This window comes from Canis lupus, chromosome 6, assembly GCF_011100685.1.
Source record: "Canis lupus familiaris isolate Mischka breed German Shepherd chromosome 6, alternate assembly UU_Cfam_GSD_1.0, whole genome shotgun sequence".
In the NCBI taxonomy this organism is placed as follows: Eukaryota; Metazoa; Chordata; class Mammalia; order Carnivora; family Canidae; genus Canis; species Canis lupus.
In genome coordinates, this window is record NC_049227.1 from 69429925 (window position 1) to 69450494 (window position 20570).

The 20570-nt window shown below is 40.1% G+C and overlaps 2 protein-coding genes and 1 long non-coding RNA gene across 31 annotated transcripts in view; 2 read left to right on the forward strand and 1 right to left on the reverse strand.

The window, feature by feature from the left end:
* The window catches only part of DNAJB4 (DnaJ heat shock protein family (Hsp40) member B4), a 44224-nt gene extending 27739 nt beyond the window's left edge, over positions 1–16485 (reverse strand). Inside the window, exons 1-2 of one of the 9 annotated variants that reach the window (XM_038541615.1) lie at positions 15759–15929; positions 15349–15429 (exon numbers count right to left, since the gene is read on the reverse strand). The gene's annotated coding sequence lies outside the window, so the exon portion shown is untranslated. Of the gene's footprint in view, positions 1–4403; positions 4547–15348; positions 15430–15758; positions 15930–16234 lie in introns of those variants that run through there. The other 8 variants (XM_038541617.1, XM_038541616.1, XM_038541618.1 and 5 more) reach the window with 8 other exon arrangements.
* Positions 4568–10113, forward strand: LOC111096442. Its single transcript, XR_005361381.1, has 3 exons — positions 4568–4631; positions 6037–6128; positions 10050–10113. It is a non-coding gene; the product is annotated as an uncharacterized LOC111096442 (long non-coding RNA).
* FUBP1 (far upstream element binding protein 1) overlaps positions 16263–20570 on the forward strand; it is a 40328-nt gene continuing 36020 nt past the window's right edge. For 5 of the 21 annotated variants that reach the window (XM_038541600.1, XM_038541592.1, XM_038541597.1 and 2 more), the window contains exon 1: positions 16263–16552. In XM_038541600.1, the coding sequence (XP_038397528.1) occupies positions 16436–16552 (117 nt within the window). In that variant the 5' untranslated portion in view covers positions 16263–16435. The remainder of the gene's footprint in view (positions 16553–20570) is intronic. The other 16 variants (XR_005361377.1, XM_038541586.1, XM_038541585.1 and 13 more) reach the window with 8 other exon arrangements.

Consider the following 20570-nt stretch of genomic DNA (forward strand, 5'->3'; position numbering starts at 1 on the left):
CTACCACTTAGAGACTCAGCCTCTAGTTGGGCAAATCTGAGTGCCAGCTTGGATTAGGTTCCCTTGACCTTGAGTTCCTATATTTTCCCCAGTTCTCCACTCTATCACTTATCACAACTACATAACCATCAATTTGCTTATGTCTTACTCACAGGATTGTACCATCCGTGAGAGATCCAGTTTGGGGGTTTTTTTCTACAATTTTTTTTTTCTAGTACAAAGCCTTATAATACATTGCTATTTAAATGACTTTTACTGAGTAAATAAGTCAATGAAATGAGAAATTACAGGGACCTAAAGTGTGACTATGATATAAAAAGACAAATTGGTAATTAATTTAAGTAATAAAAGAGGCAGAATGTGTAAAACTTGCCAACCAACTGTATCTGGGGATTTTGAAGGATTTTAGATTCCCCTGGTTTCTAGACTGAACAAAGGTGTGCTAAGTTGGGTTACTAATGACAGTATAGAATATAGCATATAGGAAGAGTACATTTGAAGGGCAATAGGAGATCCACCAGAACATGTCTACCACTCTATTAATCACCCATTCATCTATATTACTTCTATACTTGGTAAATGTTATTGCTTGCTAAGATTGCATTCCTACTTACTATCATTTAACAACTCATTTCTCTAATTCCCCAACTATAATGTAAGATCATATATGGCAAAGGTTTATTTGACTCCCAAAAACCTAGTACAACAATAATTAATTGAATTGAATGTGCATAAAGGTGTCCAGGAAAGAGTTGGATATTCTGAATTGGGACTTAGGAAAAAAGTCTTAGATAAAATAAAGCTTTAGAAAATATGGTAACACAAGTGGTGGGTGGCTCAATGGTTGAGCATCTGCCTTTGGCTCAGGTCATGATCCTGGAGTCCCAGGATTGAGTCCCACATTGGGCTCTCCATGGGGAGCCTGCTTCTCCCTCTACCAGTGTGTCTGCCTCTCTCTCTCTCTGTCTGTCATGTATAAATACATAAAAACTAAAAAAAAAAAAAAAAAAAGTGAAAAAGTAGAGTGTAAGAGAGGAATAATTTTTGAAAGAATCAAAGACAGAACGTTAGGATGCCCAGCATTTAAGGGACATATCAATCAAGAGAAGACAATGAAAAACACTGAAAAGGAACAGAGACCAAGTGACAATGGAATGGGAGATACTACTGATTATGAACCAAACAACCATTCCTATCTTCTTTCTAGCTTAACAGATATCTAATTTCTTCCAAAATAATGAACTCAAGGAAGGTGGAGCATCCCCAGTCCCTGGGGAATGATTCATGGTTAGTTTAAATCTTTCATAGTAATCACATTTCCTCTTACCAGTGATTGATGTAAGGGATGGTCGATGGGAGGTGAGGGAAATGCTCTGGGGAACTTTAGGCAGACTGTCCTCCCCATAAAGAAATACCTACCCAGGAGAAACCCCAATCCCAGAACTGCCTTTCTGCTTTTGGATAATGAAAACACGATGCCTGTTATCTTACAACCCTGAAGGTAAACATCTGTGACACAGTGAGAATGGTAGAGGGTAGAGAGCAAGAGCTTGGTTTCTCAATAGCATTGTTGCATCTCTCAATCAATCCTGGAACCTCTCATCATTGGACTTCCTGTTTGAGAGATTCTGTTACTTGAAGGTGAAAGCATCCTGATACCACTGGTGTCCCAAAATTAAGAGGAACATTTCATGAAGGAGATAGTAAAGACAAGAAAGATAATAGAAGAGTACTCACAAGGGTGATCTTGGTTTCAAGAGTTACTGGTAATCATGGTAAACACTTAAAAAAACATTAACTATGTGCAAGCACTACTCTAAAAACTTAACACATATAAACTCATTTAATTTCTCACAAAAAAAAAATTTCTCACAACAATCCTACGAAGTAAATGTAACTGTAGGCAATGAAAAGCAAAAGCCAGAATCCAATGAATTGAATAAGAGGGATATGAAAATGCAGTAGTAAATTCAAACATTTCAAGAAAGTCATCTGAAGGAAAGAAGGGAGGGAGGTTTTAAAATGGTCAAGAGAAGAAAACAATGTAGAGGAAGATGAGATATATAAGAATGAGATATAAAAAAAATACTTAAGAAATTATTGCTTAGATAAGGTTCAGAGAAGATTGGATGATTTGGTACCAAGAGTACAAGTAGATAAAATTTGAACAAAATGAGAAGTGGGCTCTGAGATTAACCAATTTAAAATATGAAGGAAAGAGGATGAGCTTGGAAGAACAAGTTCATAGATGCTATCAATGTTCTTTTTTTTTTTAAGATTTATTGATTTATTTATGATAGACATAGAGAGAGAGAGAGGCAGAGACACAGGCAGAGGGAGAAGCAGGCTCCACGCTGGGAGCCCGACGCAGAACTCGATCCCGGGACACCAGGATCCTGCCCTGGGCCAAAGGCAGGCGCGAAACCACTGAGCCACCCAGGGATCCCCGATGCTATCAATGTTCTTTAAAATTTTTTTTTTCTTTAAAATTTTTTTAAAAAAGAACATCCACTACTAAAGAGCTAAGAATAAATGTAGGGTATCTAACAGGAATGGCGATCGTCTGGCATAGCAGTTATGGGAAACAGGAAGGAGATTCATCAGAAACAAGTAAGATTACTAAATTGGACCCAGCTGAAACCAAAAAATCATGATGAACAGACATTAATTTCTTCACAAACATTTTAAGGACCTTCCCATATGCCATGGCACCTTTCTAGCTACAGGGATACGTATGAACAAAAATTCCTGCCTCATGTACTTTACTTTCTAATGGGGAAGATATAATTTTTTTTTAAAGACCTTTTTATTTGAGGGACAGAGAGAGAAGAGAGAAAACAGGTGTGTATGAGCAGGGGGGGAGGCAGAGGGGGAGGGAGAGGGAAAGAGAGAAACTCTAACAGACTCTGTTGAGCAAGGAGTCTCATGTGGGGCTCCATCCCAGGACCCTGAGATCATGACCTGAGACAAAATCAAGAGTCAGCTGCTTAACCAACTGAGCCATCCAGGCACTCCTATACAAATTTCTTAATAATTAAAAATATTTTAAAAATACTACTATATGGAATGTAAATGAAAATAAGAATGCTGGGATCCCTGGGTGGCGCAGCGGTTTGGCGCCTGCCTTTGGCCCAGGGCGTGATCCTGGAGACCCTGGATCGAATCCCACGTCAGGCTCCCGGTGCATGGAGCCTGCTTCTCCCTCTGCCTGTGTCTCTGCCTCTCTCTCTCTCTCTGTGACTATCATAAATAAATAAAAATTAAAAAAAAAAAAAAAGAAAATAAGAATGCTAAAGAAAGGGACATCTGGGTGGCTCAGTGGTTGAGCGTCTGCCTCGAGCTCAGGGTGATCCCTCCTGGGAGGAGTCCTGCATTGGGGCTCCCTGCGAGAAGCCTGCTTCTCCCTCTGCCTGTGTCTCTGCCTCTATGTGTCTCTCATGAATAAATAAAATATTTTAAAAATGCTAAGGAAAATTAAAATTAAAATTTTAGATGGGGTGAGAAGTGGCTTCACAGAGAAAATGACATTTGTTCAGTGACTTGAAAGAGGAAAGGGAGAAAACTATGTATATATGTGGGGGTTGATAACAGATAGAGGGAAAAATCAACTATAAAAAGAGGTGAGAGAATATTAGGCAACTTCAAGGTACAGCTGTGTCAGAATGATGGGGTGGGGGACAGTCAGAGAAATAAGTGGCTAGGTGGTGTAGAGTCTTGTAGGCCACTAAAAGGCTTTGACTTGTATTTGGGGGGGGAAGATGAGAAGCCATTGGAGTTTTATTCAGAATGACAGGTTGCTTGGTTTCTATATTAAGAGTAGGAAAGGATGGTAGGCAATGATGGAAGACCAGTAAGAATGTATTGCAATAATTCAGGTGGTTTGGACAATAATGTAGCAGTGGAGATATTAATTCATTTTAAAGGTAGAGTCAATAGGGCTTCCTAATGAATCAGATGTGGAATGTGAGAGAAATCAGTAACTACGAGGTTTTTAAGCTTCAGAAAACTGGAAGAACAAAATTGCTGTTGACTAATATAGGAGCATAGAAGAGCTGAGGGGTGGGGAATTGGGGAGTTCAATATTGGATGTACCGAGTTTAAGATGCTTATTAAACTTACAAATGGTAGTATCTAAAAGGCAGTTGGATATGAGTCTACTATTCATAAGACACAGTCCAGACAGAAGATAAAAAATTAGGAGTAGAGGTGATCTTAAAATCTTGAGGCTAAAGGAGATTATACTAGAGTGAATGTAGATGGGGGGCGGGGGGGGGGGGGGAGGTCCATGGCCAGAGTCCTAAGATTCACAAATGCAGTAGTAATAAAAACTTTCCTAGGAAGGTGGGGGCCTCTCCCTTATCCCCAGGAGATGAATCTTAATTATTCAAAACCAAGTATGTTACTTGCTAGAGTAAGCCTGTGATTCAGCTTTGGTCACCACAAGGTTAGTCCGATTGGCATCCAGGGGAAGAGAGTAGTAGAAAGGTTTCCTTGCTTTAAAAGAAAAACTTTCTTCTTCCACTTTAGTTATGACTGCGTAACACTGGGAACCATGGCAACCCTTATGCAATCATTAGGAGCATTAAGCCACATGCTGAGGATGGCAGAGGACAAAGATGAAAAAAAAATGGGTATCTCATTGCTGAGCTGCTAAATCAACCAGGCCTAGGGCGACCACTCTATGCCTGGATTTTTTAAAATTTATTATTTAATATGGGTTTTCATTACTTATAGGAAATAGCATCTGGTTAAAATATCTCATTTTTAATTTTCATAGCCATGCTTAGGGTATCAAACAACAAATTGAAACTCAGGGGGAGCCTGGATGGCTCAGTCAGTAGAGCATGTGACCCTTGATCTTGGGATTGGGAGTCTGAGCCCCACATTGGGCATAAAATTTAATTTAAAAATAAAACAGATTTAGATACAAATGAACAAACTGAAACTCAAAAAGGTTAAACCTGGCAAGGTTAAATAACCTAGCACTTAAGTAACAAATGGTGAACTGAAGCTCATTTAAATCCAATGTCTATTTTAAGTGATTAAGAGTTGTGGATTTAGAGTAGGCACTATTGAAAGATGGGAATGGGAGTTGGAATTCTTGAAGTGACTAGCGAACTAAGGTCAGGAAGTAATAGAGATTCAAAAAAAGGGAAATGTCAGAAAAATAGAATATATTAATAAATAAGATAAAGTGAAAAAACCTCTTCTTGAGAGAATATTAGAATTGAAGATTTTTATTTTTTGAGTAATTGAAGACTAGATGTAGGTTGTACCGATGTGGGGGAATTAACTGCATTTTGAGTGCTCAGGGACTGATTGCTTAATATTTACTAACAAACACTTACTATGTGGCACATTATTTTATTTACTTGGGATTCAGTGCTAACCAAAATCCACAAGATGCTCTGTGGAGTTCATGCTCTGGTGTGAAGAAGAGACAATAAACAAACAACTAGAACTTTAGTGGATATGGAGTTTCTGGCCAGCATAGTCAGCAGCATTCAGTAGTGTTATGATTTGAGATGAAGTTCCCTGGTTGTGGCTTGGCTGGCAACTGAGGCCTTTACTCAAAAGTTGGAAACAGAACACAAGTGAATGAAAATCAGAATGACAATAAATGGCAACTATGTGACTATTTCAAATATTTCATAACATATGCACACTAGGAAGTAAATGTTTAATTAATGATCTGATCAAGTTTTCTTTTTTCCATTCCAACTCTTCAACCCATTGCTTAATAAACTACAGATTATATTTTAAAGATTTTATTTTTAAGTAATCTCTACACCCAACATGGGGCTCGAACTCATAACTCCTGATTCTTTTTTTTTTTTTTTTAAGATTTAAAAAATTTATTTACTCACAAGAGACACACAGAGAGAGAGAGGCAGAGATACAGGCAGAGGAAGAAGGCTCCATGCAGGGAGCCCAACGTGGGACTTGATCCCAGGAATCTAGGACCACACCCTGGGCCAAAGGCAGGCGCTATACGTCTGAACCACCCAGGGATCCCCCTTGATTATTCTTTTTTAGACTGATGCAAAGATCTGAAAACAAAGGTGGGAGTCTTCACAGTGATTCATGGTTTCATTCAACATTCACTCCCCCGGATAAACTTCATGAGGGTAAGCATATTTGTCTATTTTGTTTATTTATTGTATCTCCAGCATCTGGAACAATGGCCAGTATTTTTGTTGAATTGAATAAATAAGCACCTACTGGATTACAGGTATTATGTTAATCACAAAGGTAAATAAAACAGTTCCTTAAGGAGTTTACCATTTTAAAGGCTCAAAAAAAATCTCTTGGTCTTCACCTACATCAAGTACATCCTTAAAGAACAGGGTTGTTAAGAATCTAATAGTATTATCTGTCCTGGATAAACAAAATTTATTGTAGGCTTCATATGATTTTAAATTTCAAAAATAAATTACCATTCTATCTCGAAAAATTAGTATTTGCATCAGTAGGTACTACAATTAGATGACCTATTATGAACAATGATTATGGTAAATCACAGAAAAATAACAATTTCAGATGTTTCTTTTAAAAATTTTAATTCCTTCTTTTCATTTGCAAGTCCTTTCAAATATATTTTAACAAAAATGAAGTGAGAATATCAGTTAATATGAAGCAACATAAAAGAACAAACAGAATCAGAAGGCAAATTCCAAAGAGATCACTGCTATAAATAGAGACATGGAAATGTCAGGACAGAGAAGCAAAGTTCCACTAAAAAACAACAACAAAACTGTATGCCAAGTGGGCTTTAGATCTCATACCCACCCATCTTCAGTTAAGGATTTCATTGGCAAAAATCCTTTCAGTAATCTATTTCAAAACATAAATGTTAAGTAAAGGTAAATGTCCTGATTACAAAAATCAAGATGTTTTTGGTTCTGCAGATTCTTTTTCCCCTTGTACCTAAGAAGCAAAAAACCTCCAACTGAAACTTAACCCAATCACTGCTGCTTCCGTTCTTTGATGAAATAAAGAGCACTGGATTAGGAGTCTAGTCTTGGCTCTGTAATTAATCTGCATGGCTCTCATGCAATCTGGGTCATAATTAACTCCATCATAAAATGACAAACAGACGAGATGATCTTCAAGGTCTTTCCAAGTCTGCTATTCTAAGAAAAGTTGAGTGAAACTTCTCTTCCATGCTTTATAGTCTCAAAAGTCAATATTCATACATTCACATATTTAATAATTTGAACTCTGCTTTTGCTGGGAAGTGTTAACTATAACAATTCAATTTTATATTAAGACTTTAGGAAAACAACAACAACAAAAGGTTTTACCAACATAAAAGCACTACACCATACTGGGCAAACCAAAGAGTAAGATCCAGTCCTCAACCAGCTCTCTTATACAGAGAGAAAAAAGGGGAGAGAACAAGATCTCTGTTTTCAGAACATGTACTAGTCTGGCTGGACAAACAAAATTTAAGCTAAATTCTGCATTTATTAAACTTTTTTGCAAAAGAGGGCAGTTTTCAAACTGATAAGCCTAAGAATCAACTAAGAAGCCTGTTTTTTTAAAATAAGATTTCCTAAAAACATGTTTCATTCGGTGCAGGTGGGACCCAAGTATCTACATTTTTAAAAAATACCCCAGATAATGCACGGGGTTTCTCAAACATACCCTTAAGAAACACTGCCCTAGCCTAGATAAATTTTTTTTAAAGATTTTTATTTATTTATGAGAGACAGAAAGAGAGGCAGAGACACAGGCAGAGGGAGAAGCAGGCTCCACGCAGGGAGCCCGATGTGGGACTCGGGCCTAGGACTCCAGGATCCCACCCTGGGATGAAGGCAGGCGCTAAACCACTGAGCCACCCAGGGATCCCCTAGATCAAGAGAAAATTGATAGAGTTCAAAAACAGGAAATGCTTCTAGGTCTTGAGTTCTCCAGACTATATGCCCGTAACAACTAGAGAACAAACTATAAGGCATCAAAAATTAGCAAAAGTCTGATGGAGCACGTAGGCTTCAGTTATATTTCAGTGGTTCTCAAATGTGGGTTGAACTTTTAAGTATCAACCTAGGAAGTTGTTACACATACAGATATAGACCAATTAAATCAGTCTCTGGGAAAGGGAATTGAGGCTCAGTTTTAATATCTTAAAAAAGTTCCCTGTAACCAATGCACTGAATTAAGTAAAAGATCAATGGAACTGGTTAGTCAGGTTAAGGTCATCATTAAATCATTAAAAGATGATTTTTAATTTTGACCTTCATTTGGCTAAAAGTTTAATGTAAAAGATAACTGTAACAGAAGTGAAAGGAACTGACATATAAATACATGATTTAAGCACGGAGAGAAAAAATAAACATGTTTTGACTATAAAATAAGGGGAAAATAACAGTAAAAATATAAATTTATTTTAGATATTTTGTTTTATTTATTTTTAAATTTTTATTTATTCATGATAGTCACACAGAGAGAGAGAGAGAGAGAGAGAGAGAGAGAGAGAGAGAGGCAGAGACACAGGCAGAGGGAGAAGCAGGCTCCATGCCGGGAGCCCAATGTGGGACTCGATCCCGAGTCTCCAGGATCGCGCCCTGGGCCAAAGGCAGGCGCCAAACCGCTGCGCCACCCAGGGATCCCTGTGCTTTTTTATTTTTAAATTTTATTTATTTATTCATGAGAGACACACAGAGAGAGGAAGAGGCACAGGCAGAGGGAGAAGCAGGCTCCATCCAGGGAGCCCGACGTGGGACTCAATCCCGGGTCTCCAGGATCAGGCCCTGGGCTGAAGGCGGTGCTAAACCACTGAGCCACCCAGGCTGCCCCCTTGTGTCCTTTTTATAAAAGGACTTTATGGGGATCCCTGCTGAGTAGGGAGCTGGGTCAATGATGTAGGACTCTGGGCTCAATCATGACCTGAGCTGAAGGCAGCCACCCAGAGCAGAATGGGCCACCCAGACACCCCGACATTCTGGTTTTGAGGCAACACACAAAAGGAGTCTTGGAGATAGGTTTGGAAATACATCTAGGGAATAAATACAGGACTAAATCAGAGTAAATTAAGAAAACTTATATAACACTGTATGTTAATATACTGGAATTAAAAATTTTTTGAACTTTCACAGGCCTAAAAAAATGATTATATCAGGGCAGCCGGGTGGCTCCACCGTATAGTGCCACCTTCAGCCCAGGGCGTGATCCTGGAGACCCAGGATCGAGTCCCACGTCAGGCTCCCTGCATGGAGCCTGCTTCTCCCTCTGCCTGTGTCTCTGCTTCTGTCTCTCATGAATAAATAAAATCTTTTTAAAAATTATTAAATCATATATATTACATATATTCTGTAGTTTCATTATATATTATATTCCGCATCATTATATACCACTTTTATTATAAATTATTGGAATGTATGCTATAGAATTAACTGAAATCACTCAGGAAGGAACTGAGAGGTAAAGGCCAGTTTTTTGAGACAGATGCTGTCAAGAATATCATATTTTCAACTTAGCATTATTCCTATAGTAAGGGGAAGCTTGAGAGAGTTATGGCTTATCAGTAAGGGCAGGCAGCTCTAAAATTTTTTCATTAAATACTGATATCCAATTTCCTATATATTCTATGACACTATGCTGTATCTCCCATGATCCTGGTCAAAGGACAGATCCTGCTTATATGCAGGTTGCCAACAAATGTGAGCAACCAGCCAAATGCAATATATATTCAAAGAGGCCTTGTGTACAATACAGTAAGAATGGTCCTTCTCTCATTAAATTTGAAGAATCTAGTAATGTTAGGAATGGCACCTAAGCAAGCCCCTCCCTCTTCCCCCATATATACCTTCTGCCTTCACTGAAGGGCAAAGAAAATTTATTTCACAAAGAACCCTTGTCTGTAAAAAATTTTACTTTTAATTTTCAGAAGACTGATTTAAAAACTCTTGGTATGTTTCTTTTGGGAGGTGGGCTATTTTATAAAGGAAACCAATATGCAACCAGCATAAATACTATAATAGATGTTGTGTGATGATACAGAGGAAAAACAAAAATTAAGCAATCCTATTCTTTTTGTCTTTTTAAAGATTTTATTTATTTATTAGAGACACAGAGAATGACAGAGAGAGAGAGAGACAAAGACACAGGCAGAGGGAGAAGCAGGCTCTATGCAGGGAGCCCAACGTGGGACTCGATCCCAGGTCTCCAGGATCACACCCTGGGCTGAAGGCGGCGCTAAACCGCTAAGCCACCGGGGCTGTCCAATCCTATTCTTTTCTTGAAGAGGCTTACAATTACGTTAGTGATGTGTATTACAAACCCAAAAGCCCCCTGAAAATACATTTGAAAAATAACACTAATCATACCAAATATATTTACCACATTTACGCTCTCTCTCACACACACATCACATCCTATATATACTTTAGTAAGGCATGTTACTAATCCAGCCAATGCAATTAACACAGAAAAACAAACTTCTTTCATATTATACGACACAAGGGTTCTTTAATTTTGTATGTAATATTTTTGTTACCTTACATTAAAAACTGCCTTCTTACGAAGAACTTTGGCATGTATCTTGATAAAAATGCAAGTATTTTAAAATCCAAGTAAGAAATGCTAAGTTGTAAACCACATCACAGATATTACAAAGAGATACATTTCATTACTTGACTTTTTATAGATTCTGCTTGATTCAACTCAGGTTGCTTGGGTTCAGATCACTGACATGGACACATGACCTTGGGCATCGCTTCTCAGCCTTTTGGCTAAGATCAAGTGTGACCTTGGGCATATTAGTTAACTTACCTATATCCCAGAAAATAGAGATTTTAATAGCACCTCTTAGAGCCATTGTAAGAATAAATGAATTAAACACAGGTAAAGCACTTAGGTAATAAAATATAGGCAAAACCCAGTATGGAGCACTAGCCACTATTAGCTATTGCTATGAATGTGCTATGCAGTGAAGACACAGAGAAAGACACAGCCCCTATCGTCACAGACTTTACAATTTGGTGGTTAACTCCAAACAAACAATAAGTGATATTATGCTATTATTGCCATGATGTAGTACATGACAACAAATAGGAATCCCTAAATTTTAGAGTTCTGGACAAGCTTTCTGGAAAAATGGAAATTACCAGGCAACAGTAAAATAAAAGAGGTGGGAAGTGTACCGGACAGAAAGGGAGCTCTGTAGTTATGGATAAAGGACAATGACAAGGATGATAAAAGGCTGGATTTAGGGCAAATCAATGATATTGAGCAATACCCTAGTATTTTTCAGTCTTCTTACAGCCCTTCAACCAGGGTACATTAACAAATTTGGCAACCAAATCAGAGAAATTTCAAACAACTGAAGAGTGAGATGATAGTATTGTAGCTTCCAAAAGGGAAAACAGAAATTACAGTGTAAAAATATTAGACTTTTTATTATCTCTTACTATTGGCTATTTTTCAGAAACAGATTAAAATGCCCTCTCTTTGGTATGCTGGTAACAGGAAGAAGTTGTGTGATTACCAAAGAGCATATTGATTATACTTGAATGCAGGTCCTCTTGGACCAAGTCCAGAATCCTTTCCATATCTAAGGCTGCCTCCAGTTTCAGACACTGGTCAAAATATCGTCCTCCAAAATACTCCAAAGTTAATTTGTGTTAATAACTTTGTCCTCTAAAATGTTAACATATTCTGCTTCCATTCACACCTTAGTCTGAAATAGAATTCTAGAAACTCAGAAGGGATGTAAAGGTCATTAAACCAATAACCAACCTAATGATCAAATACCCTAACAATATCCTGGACCATTTACTTTAATTTGAAGTGGCCACTTTCCTCCTCAAATCTAACCTGAATCTGTTGTGACTGTGTACTGAGGAAATACTGGCCTGGTTTAAATGACACAGAGTATAGCATGAAGTTATGAGATCCTTTTGGCTAAGACTGGTTAGGAGGTAGGTGATTGGTATAAAGTTGAGCCAGGAAGCCTGTACAATTTTGTCATTCTAAAATGCCTGTTAAGGGGTGCCTGGGTGGCACAGTCAGTTATGCATCCCACTCTTGGTTTCAGCTTAGGTCACGATCTCAAGGTGATGAGATTGAACTTTTTTTTTTTTTTTTTTGAGATCGAACCCCTTGTTGGGCTATGCACACACCAGTCTGTTTGGGACTCTCTCTCTCTTCTTTCGCTCACTCTCCTCCCCCCAACCTCTCTCAAATAAATAAATCTTAAAAAAAAAAAAAAAAAAAGGCCCGTTAAAAAGCCATAATGGATTAGGAGGAGGAAAAAAAAGCCATAATGGACTATTTTTCTCCAGGTTAAAAATAAGAGTCTATTATATTTCATAGATTTAACACATCCAAAAGTGAAAAGTGCAAAGAAAAAAATCACAGTCATTTGGTAAACAATAAATCAGAAGGTAAATGAAGAAAACTTGCCGGTACATTTAATAACCCCACATTTATTACATTTGCTAATCTTTTCACTCTGTTATTTGGTAAATCTAGATGCTCCCTGCTAGACTTCTGGAAGTTCAAAAACACTGACTTTAGCTTCATCCTCAGGATGCAATATGAAATATTAATTTCTGTGGTAAGAATCTATAAAATATAATCCAGCCAAATATTCAGCCAATCTCTCAAAGCACAATTAGCCAATTTTAGACCATTAGCTATGATACATCCACTTTTAAGAAAATTTATATTGCAAAAGGGAATATAGCCAAGAAAAGCCTGATTTCATCAATTACAATGAAATTATCTACAGTAACCAGCAAAGTACAAATGGCTTTGAGAAGATCAAATGGACTGAGAACTCACATAGCCTAATCAAAAGTCACTGGTTGGTTTTCCCACAATTCAGTTGCTCTTGCAGGATCCTGTTTTTTTTTTTTTTTTTTAAGGTTTTATTTATTCATTCATGAGAGACACAGAGAGAGGCAGAGACACAGGCAGAGGGAGAAGCAGGCTTCTGAGGGGAGCCTGATGTGGGACTTGATCCGGACCCTGGGATCACACCCTGAGCCCAAGGCAGATACTCAACTGCTGAGCCACTCATGGATCCTGGATTTATCAAACCTAAGATTTGAACATAGCTGCAATCCAAAATATGTACATAGGTTATCCTTTTTTAATTATAAAATGCCAGAAGCCAAATTACACATTTAAAACTAGTTTCCATTTGCACAGTACTTTCTGGTTTCTAAAGAGCTCTCAGATACCTCATTTGAGGAGAGTAAAGCAAGTTATTATCACTAACATAGATGAGAAATCTCAGACAGACACTAAGCTACTTGCCCAAGTTCACAAAACCAACTCAAACGTAGAGGCAGATTTTTTTCAATATGCATCCATTCAACAAACATCTAGAACGCAGATTATGCATTAGGGACTAGTCAATGGTAGGCAGTCCTGGTTCTCCAGTTTATATTCTAAAGGAAAAGAAGCAATAAACAAATACATAGAACATAATTTCAGATAAATGCTATAAACATTTGCAGGTATTGCAGAATGCCACAACTAGAGGTCAGAGATGGCCTAATGAGGTGACATTTGAACTGAGCCTCAAATGATGAGGACACATCTATCATCCGTGTGAAAGTCTTTAAGAGCATCCAGGCCAGAAAGAAGAAAGAGCAAATATAAAATCCCAAAGGCAGAAAGTATCTTGGACAGCAAGGTGAGTGAAGAATGAGAGAGGAGTGTTTAGAGACAGTGGTCCAATCTTAGGGAACCCCTACACCACTTCAGGAGATAGGATTTACAGGGCAATACTTGGGGCACCTGGGTGTCTCAGTTGGTTAAGTGGGTTAAGTGTTTGACTCTTGGCTCCAGCTCACATCATGACCTCAGGGTCGTGAGATCCAACCCAGCCTAGTGTTGGGCTCCCCAGTCAGTAGGGAGCCGTCTCTCTCCTTCTCCCTCTGCCCTTATCCCAACCTGCACCATGCGCACACTCTCTCTGAAATAAATAAATCTTAAAAAAAAAAAAGTGCAGTAAGAAGACAAAGGTGAGATGATCTGATTTGTTTTAAATAAATCATTCAAGCTGCTATATGAATAAACAATTGTTATACAATCAGGTAGAGGCTTGAGCTTCAAAAGTACTGGTAACAGGTGCTTGTTACTTTTGAGACCTTGCGTGTCTATTACCTATAACTTCATACTTTGAAAAAGCAAATCGTGGAGATTTAAGAGTAGAAGCAGAAAAATCAAGTAGAACACTATTATAATCCAAGATTGAAGTGATGATAACTTGGGCAGAGTTTAAATGGAAATTAATAGAATTTGCAACATTACCACGAAAGTATGGTAAATGGGTCTTTCCAATGGAGAGGAAGGGGCAGGAATGAAAGCTGATGACCAGTGGTTAAGGTGGGATGATTTTGCCTACCAGGGGACATCAGCCAAGTCTGGAGACATTTCCGGCTGTCACAATTGAGCGTGTGGTGGTATGTGGGGGGAGGGGGTGTTATGTTACTGGCATCTAGGTAGAGGCTAAGGATGCTGCTAAACCTATTACAGCACAAAGAATCACCTGGTTAAACGTGTCGATAGTGTTGAAGTCAAGAAATCCTGACCTAAACCAATCCCAACTGGTTCCCACCCTGGTTCCAGGAGAGCCTACAAATAAACTACAGACGAAGATCCTTCCTTTCACTATTTTTTTTTAATTTATTTTTTCCTTTCATTATTTAGAGACAACTAAAGTTGTCTGAAATAAAGCTAATTTGTGTGGAGAAGTAAATTCTATCACTCTGTGGTCAACTCTGCATTGGTCAGGACTGACTGGTAGAGGTCTAATTGATAAAATGCGAAAAACCAATTGATCAACAAGTATCATTTGTTGGACAGACTTTCTCAAAACACAACTGAAAAAATTTTTGTCCAGCAATACGCCCCAACCATGCTTTTAGTCTTTTTTTTCTCTTTTTTTAGCCAGTTCTCTTTCCATCCGTAGTCCAATACATTTACTGCTTTAATACGAATCCGCCCCCCTCCAAATCTAAGGAGATAGATAATGGAAGCTGTAGATGGCTAAGATGGTAGGAAGGGTTTCACTGGTGGACAGTCCACCCCAAAGACCCCGAACACTCGCAATGGGAAACGTGCTATTTTTTATTTTTTTTTTCGACCCGAGTCACCAAACACAAAATTGCCAGAGTTGGTAAAGTTCGTTTTACTCCAGTCTTTGTTATCAAAAAAGAAAGGCTTTGGGGGTGGGGGAGGGGGTGGAGCGGCATCACTTCGATCGACGCCTAAAGCATCTCAACGAGTCTGCAACTACTGATTTCTAGTAAAGCAGTAAAGGTCCTGCCACCAAACGCTCCGGACGGTCTCAAACTACTCGGTAACCGAAGTAGGGGAACCGGAAGTACGTACCGGAAGTCAGTCCCGGGAGGACCACCGGGAACGGCGTCCTACGGTAAACAGGGTTCTCCTGGGCCCCGGGGCTGGGGCACACTATTTTTAAAAAGACACAAAGTCGATTTTAGTCCAGAAAACGGATGTTGGGGGAAATAAAAAAGAAAGAAAGAAAAAAAAGAAAAATAAAGAAAACGGATGTTGTTGTTAATCCTACGGTGACCTCCGTTAAACTGGCCCCCGGACACACACAACACTAGGTTACCACGCGTGGTGACGAGATTTTAGGAACAATCACGTTTTTTAAGAAGGGAAACGGCGGTCTCCGTTCCACAGCCTCATCCACACCGCAACGAAGCATCCACATCAGCCCGAGGCATAAGGCGGCCTCCAGCCTGACTTCATGCCCACCTGGCGATAAAACACACCTGTCCACCTAGAAGCAAGGCACAGGGACCCTCGGCTACCCTGAGAGTCAGGTCGAGGTGCCGCCGGGCCGGGAGGGCGGCTTCGCGAGCATCTCCGCGCGGCGTCCCGGGCGCGGCGCTCTCCAGACGCGGCCGCGTCGTCCTTACGCCTGCCGACGTTACCCCCCTTTCCCACGGATACACAGAATGACCCCCGGCGGAAAATTCACCCCCCAGTCCCTCCCCGAGGCCGCAACCAATAAAAAACAGCGACTCTTTTCTTCCGAGCTTCGGAAACTCCGGCAAGCAGGGTCACCGCGCGTGCCTCCCGCGCCACCCCGGAAGTACTAGCCGCACGGCCGCGGCAAGAGAATACGCGTAGAGGAGGCGCCAAAAGAAACCCCGTGTCTCGCGAGACCTTAAACACAAGCCTCGCGACATCCCTCTGACTTTCCCTAGGTTTTTTTTTTTTTTTTTTTTTTTCCTTCCAGCCCTACCTTCCCACACACACGCACCCACACCGGTCCGTTGCTTCAAAACATCGCGAGACTTTCTCCTTCCAGTCTCCGCCCCTTTACGGCACGATGGTCGCACAAGAATGTGATACAGCCTCGACGGCCGCCATTTTCTTTCTTTCTTAGCAGTTGGCTGAGGGAAGGTCTCTGCGAGGCAGCGGCAGCGGCCACTGTAGCGTAGACATGGCAGACTACTCAACAGTGCCTCCGCCTTCTTCTGGCTCAGCTGGTGGTGGAGGCGGCGGCGGCGGCGGCGGCGTTAACGATGCGTTCAAAGATGCGCTGCAGAGAGCACGGCAGGTAAGTCCGGTCCGCGCGGCGGGATCGCGACCGCTCGCGGTAATTGGCCGCCGGCTGAGTAGGCCGCTAGTTCTGGGCGCATGAGGAAGAGGGAAGAAGTGCCCTTCCGGCCTCTGAAATGCGACGAGACTCGTGCTTCCCCACGCCGGTGGTAGTTGGGCGCCTGGAACTCGGGTTTTGTGCTCGTTGGGGTTTTAAGCCACTTGGAACCCGCGACGCGCGTTTCGCGCAGATGGCTCTCGGGCTCGCTCGCTCGCTCGCTTCTGCGGCAGTCGCGCCGCCTTCTCAGGAGTTAGCTTGGCGTTTCCTTTTTTTTTTTTTTTCCTTTCTTTCTTTCTTTCTTTTCCCCCCTCAGAGCGAACGTCGTCCTCCGTGGGATCGAGCGCGCGTAGTTCTCACACAATAACGCGGAAGGTTCTGGCAATGAGTCTGGGAGAGGACTAGGGTCTGCCCTCAGGAGCCATGGCCGGGGGGGATTGTGTCAGGAGAGCCGCCTTGCCAGCTTGCCGCCCGTTGGGGCTCTCGAGGTGAAGCTCACGCCGACCAGGAAGAGGCTTAGTAAGGCGGCGCTGGGATCCCGACGTGGACTCCGTCCTCAGGCAGGGTTTGCGTGTCAGTGGGTTGGCTCCACCGGCCCTTTCGCCCCTTTATTTCTCAAAATGGCTTCGGGCCCATTATACCCGAAGTTTCAATTTGAATCTGCCTCTCACTTCAGAGTCGTAAACTGACCAGACCTCTTTGTATTACGTAGGTTGCGTACATTTGCCCCGAAGGCAGTTCTTCCCTAAACGGAAGCTGTTTTTTTTTTTTTTTTTAAAGAAAGAAAGAAGGAAAAAAAAAAAAGATTTACTTCAGGAAATTCGAAGACTTCTTGATTTGAACTTTTAGATAGTCCTTTACAGTGACTGGGACTTAAAATGTCTGTTGTTGGTATGCCTGGAATTGTATGCAGGGAAAGCGACTTTATTTTCTTCGTTACGACATTTTCTCCTGTTAGGGGCTAGATTTGGAGGACAGTGTTAGGCCCACGGCAGTCAGACTCATTTGGTGGTCTGTTTTCTGTGTGCGTTGGGAGGTAACTTCGTTAACTTTTTTTTTTTTTTCCACCGTCCAGTTCTATTACAGGATCGTTGGAGTCAAAGCTGCATAAGATCTGTAATAATGTAACAAAAGCGCTGGCTTTTTTTTTATCATGGGAACACATTATAAGTAACTTGCCTGTACTTGGTTATAATCAGATGTAGTCAACAAAAAGTCACCATTAATACCGATTGTGCAACTCTTTCGCCTGAATTTGATTACTTCTGAACGCTTTTAGAATAGCGACCGAAACATTTGTATAGTGGTAGAAACCGTTAGCGGGTTTTTAGTAGACTGGGTTGGAAGACTCACCTGAATTATTTTTTGTGCAACCAGTGTATTGAATTAATCTGTGCTACACACTGTACTTAGGTCCTAAGAGATCTTTTTACTGTGTGAATTGTAGTTCTGCCTTCTAGGAAGTGATAATGTAGTCAAGGAACCAAACGCAAACGGATAGTACTATCTGATTAATACTTTCAGAGAGGAGTAGACAAAAGCGGCACCGTTAATTTATCCACTTATTCTGTAAACATTTATAGAGTTCCAGCTGTGAGTCAGGCACTGTATACAACACCAAAGAGTGGGGTGCTTAACTGCCAAAGGACTGATATTTTAAGCAAGGCATTAAAGAATGAGTGAAAGTTTGAGCAGTGGAAAAAGAAGCAGCATGTGCAAAGGTATGGGGTTTTTTGGAATGACAGGAACCCAGGAAATGAAGTCGCTGGAGGATAATGTTGGTTGGGGGAAAGAGGGTGGAAATAGAGGTGAGTACAGTTGGATACAACTTCTGAAAGACTTTGGGTTACCATGCTTTAATTAAAAACTGGACCTCGTTATTTGGCTAAGCTGTAATTTCCCAATTGTGTTAGATGGCTTTTTTAAATATAGAAATTGTCTTCAAGCTGGATTTCTTGTACTCTTTTTATGCCAATAGGTCACTTGCCTCAATGTTTTTGCTGTAATGATAATGATTCTTTACAGATGTCTTGCTGTAATAACTTATTTATTTTTTTCAGAATTGATCTTTAGCCTGAGATGCTTAAATTTAGCTTTTGAGTTGAATTTCCCCTTTTGATTACAGTTGAAGATGCTTATGTCAGTTGTAGCTGCTTGTCTGAGAGATAGAAATGGAATACAGGGAGGAATACTTGGAACAAGAGAACAAGTTAGGTTAATATCCGAACTTTTACCTAAAGTATATTAAAAGCATCAGATTGTATTTCCCAAATCCCCATCTAATCTTAAGTTTCTTTTTTTTGTCCAGCATGTTATGCTGTTCTTGGAAGGAAGAGGTCTAAGAACAGCTTCTTGCCCTCAGAGAACCGAGTACTAAAAGAGATGCTACTGGCTTTTTTAACTGGACAGTTCTTCATTAATGCAGGACAAGTGATTAGGGTCCCTGGTCCCTACCTAGCTCACTTTGCCATCTGGTAATTTAGACCAAATGGCCCAATCATTTTTCCAGAGAATCCCAGTGACTTATTTTTTTAATGTGAAATTTCCAGATTTTTAAATACTCTCTGAGCTAAATTCAGCACCGGGGCACCAGATTGCTACTCTAGTTCAGGGTTTCCAGCCGGTACACTTTAGAGATTTATATTTGTGTATTTCAAGCTGTAACTCAAAAGGATGGGGTTGGGATTCTTTGGTGATCACACTTAAATAACCACTTACCAGTTCTGTCTTCAAAACATTGGAAAATCAAAATGTATGTTTCTACCTTTTTTTTCCCCTTGACATTATGGGAAGATAGAAGTGAATCAAACTAGGAATCCATATTTGGTAGAGCACAAATTAAACAAGAATATCAGGCCTGATTCTTTAGCCTCTAAACAGCTATTAGTTTTTAAATTCTCATGTATTCTTGAAATCTCTTCCTTGATTGTAAAAGTGATTCAGACTGCATTATGTTGTTTGAATGCAATGAAAATTTTATAAAATACAATTGTTGACTTTTCAGTTACCATTAATCTCTGCTGAAAAGTAGTGCTTGAGTAGGGTTTGATTTATTAGAGAATATGGGGGAGGGGAGCAGAGCAGCAGTGAGGGTCAGAGGGAGAGGGACAAGCAGACTCCAGGTTCAGTAGGATGCCCATCTCGGGGCTCTATCCTCAGACCCTGGGACTGACCCTCAGACCTGAGTTGAAAGCAGACGCTTAACGGACTGAGCAACCCAGGTGCCTGTTTATACATTTTGTGACAGGATAGCAAAGCTTGATTGTGATTTTTTTTTTAGTTTCTCTATTGTAGGAGAGGACAATATTGTTATAAAAATGGTTAATGTTTTTATTAAGAGCTCTTCTCTAATGTTTTTGTATTGTTTCTGAATTTTTGAAATGGTGTTAATTCTTCTGAGTGAACAAAGTATCAACATTTCATTTTCATTTGAATAGTTCTAGAACTATTCAGTGAATAATAGGGAGGTATAAGTAAGTATCCTTTCTCTAATGCAGAAGTTCCTTGGAGTTCAAGGAGTGCTGCTCTGCAAACTCCTGCAGCATTTGTAAAAGCCAACTGCAGAAGGTATTCACAGCTTAAACCATTTTCCGATCATCAGTAGTTACTATCTTCTCTGGCCTAAAATTCTTTCTAAAGTCAACGCCAGGCAGTGTATTTAAGTTCTAAGGAACAATCCAAATGTTAGGCCTTTTAAAACTTAAGGATGGAAAAGCAGTTGTTTTCAGCTGTGATGAAGAAACCTTTCAGAAAATAAGATTTTAGTTAGATACTCAGACACAAAACAGGCTTTTGAGAAAGTGAAAGGATGATTACGGGAGGTTAGATTGACCAAAGCTTTTTTAAGTTTTTTTCTTTTTTTAAGTAATCTCTACACCCAACTTGGGGCTCGAACTCATGACCCTGAGGTCAAAAGTTGCATGCTCTTCTGAGACAATCAGGTGCCACTCCCAAAGCCTTTTTTAAGTCAAGCATCTTA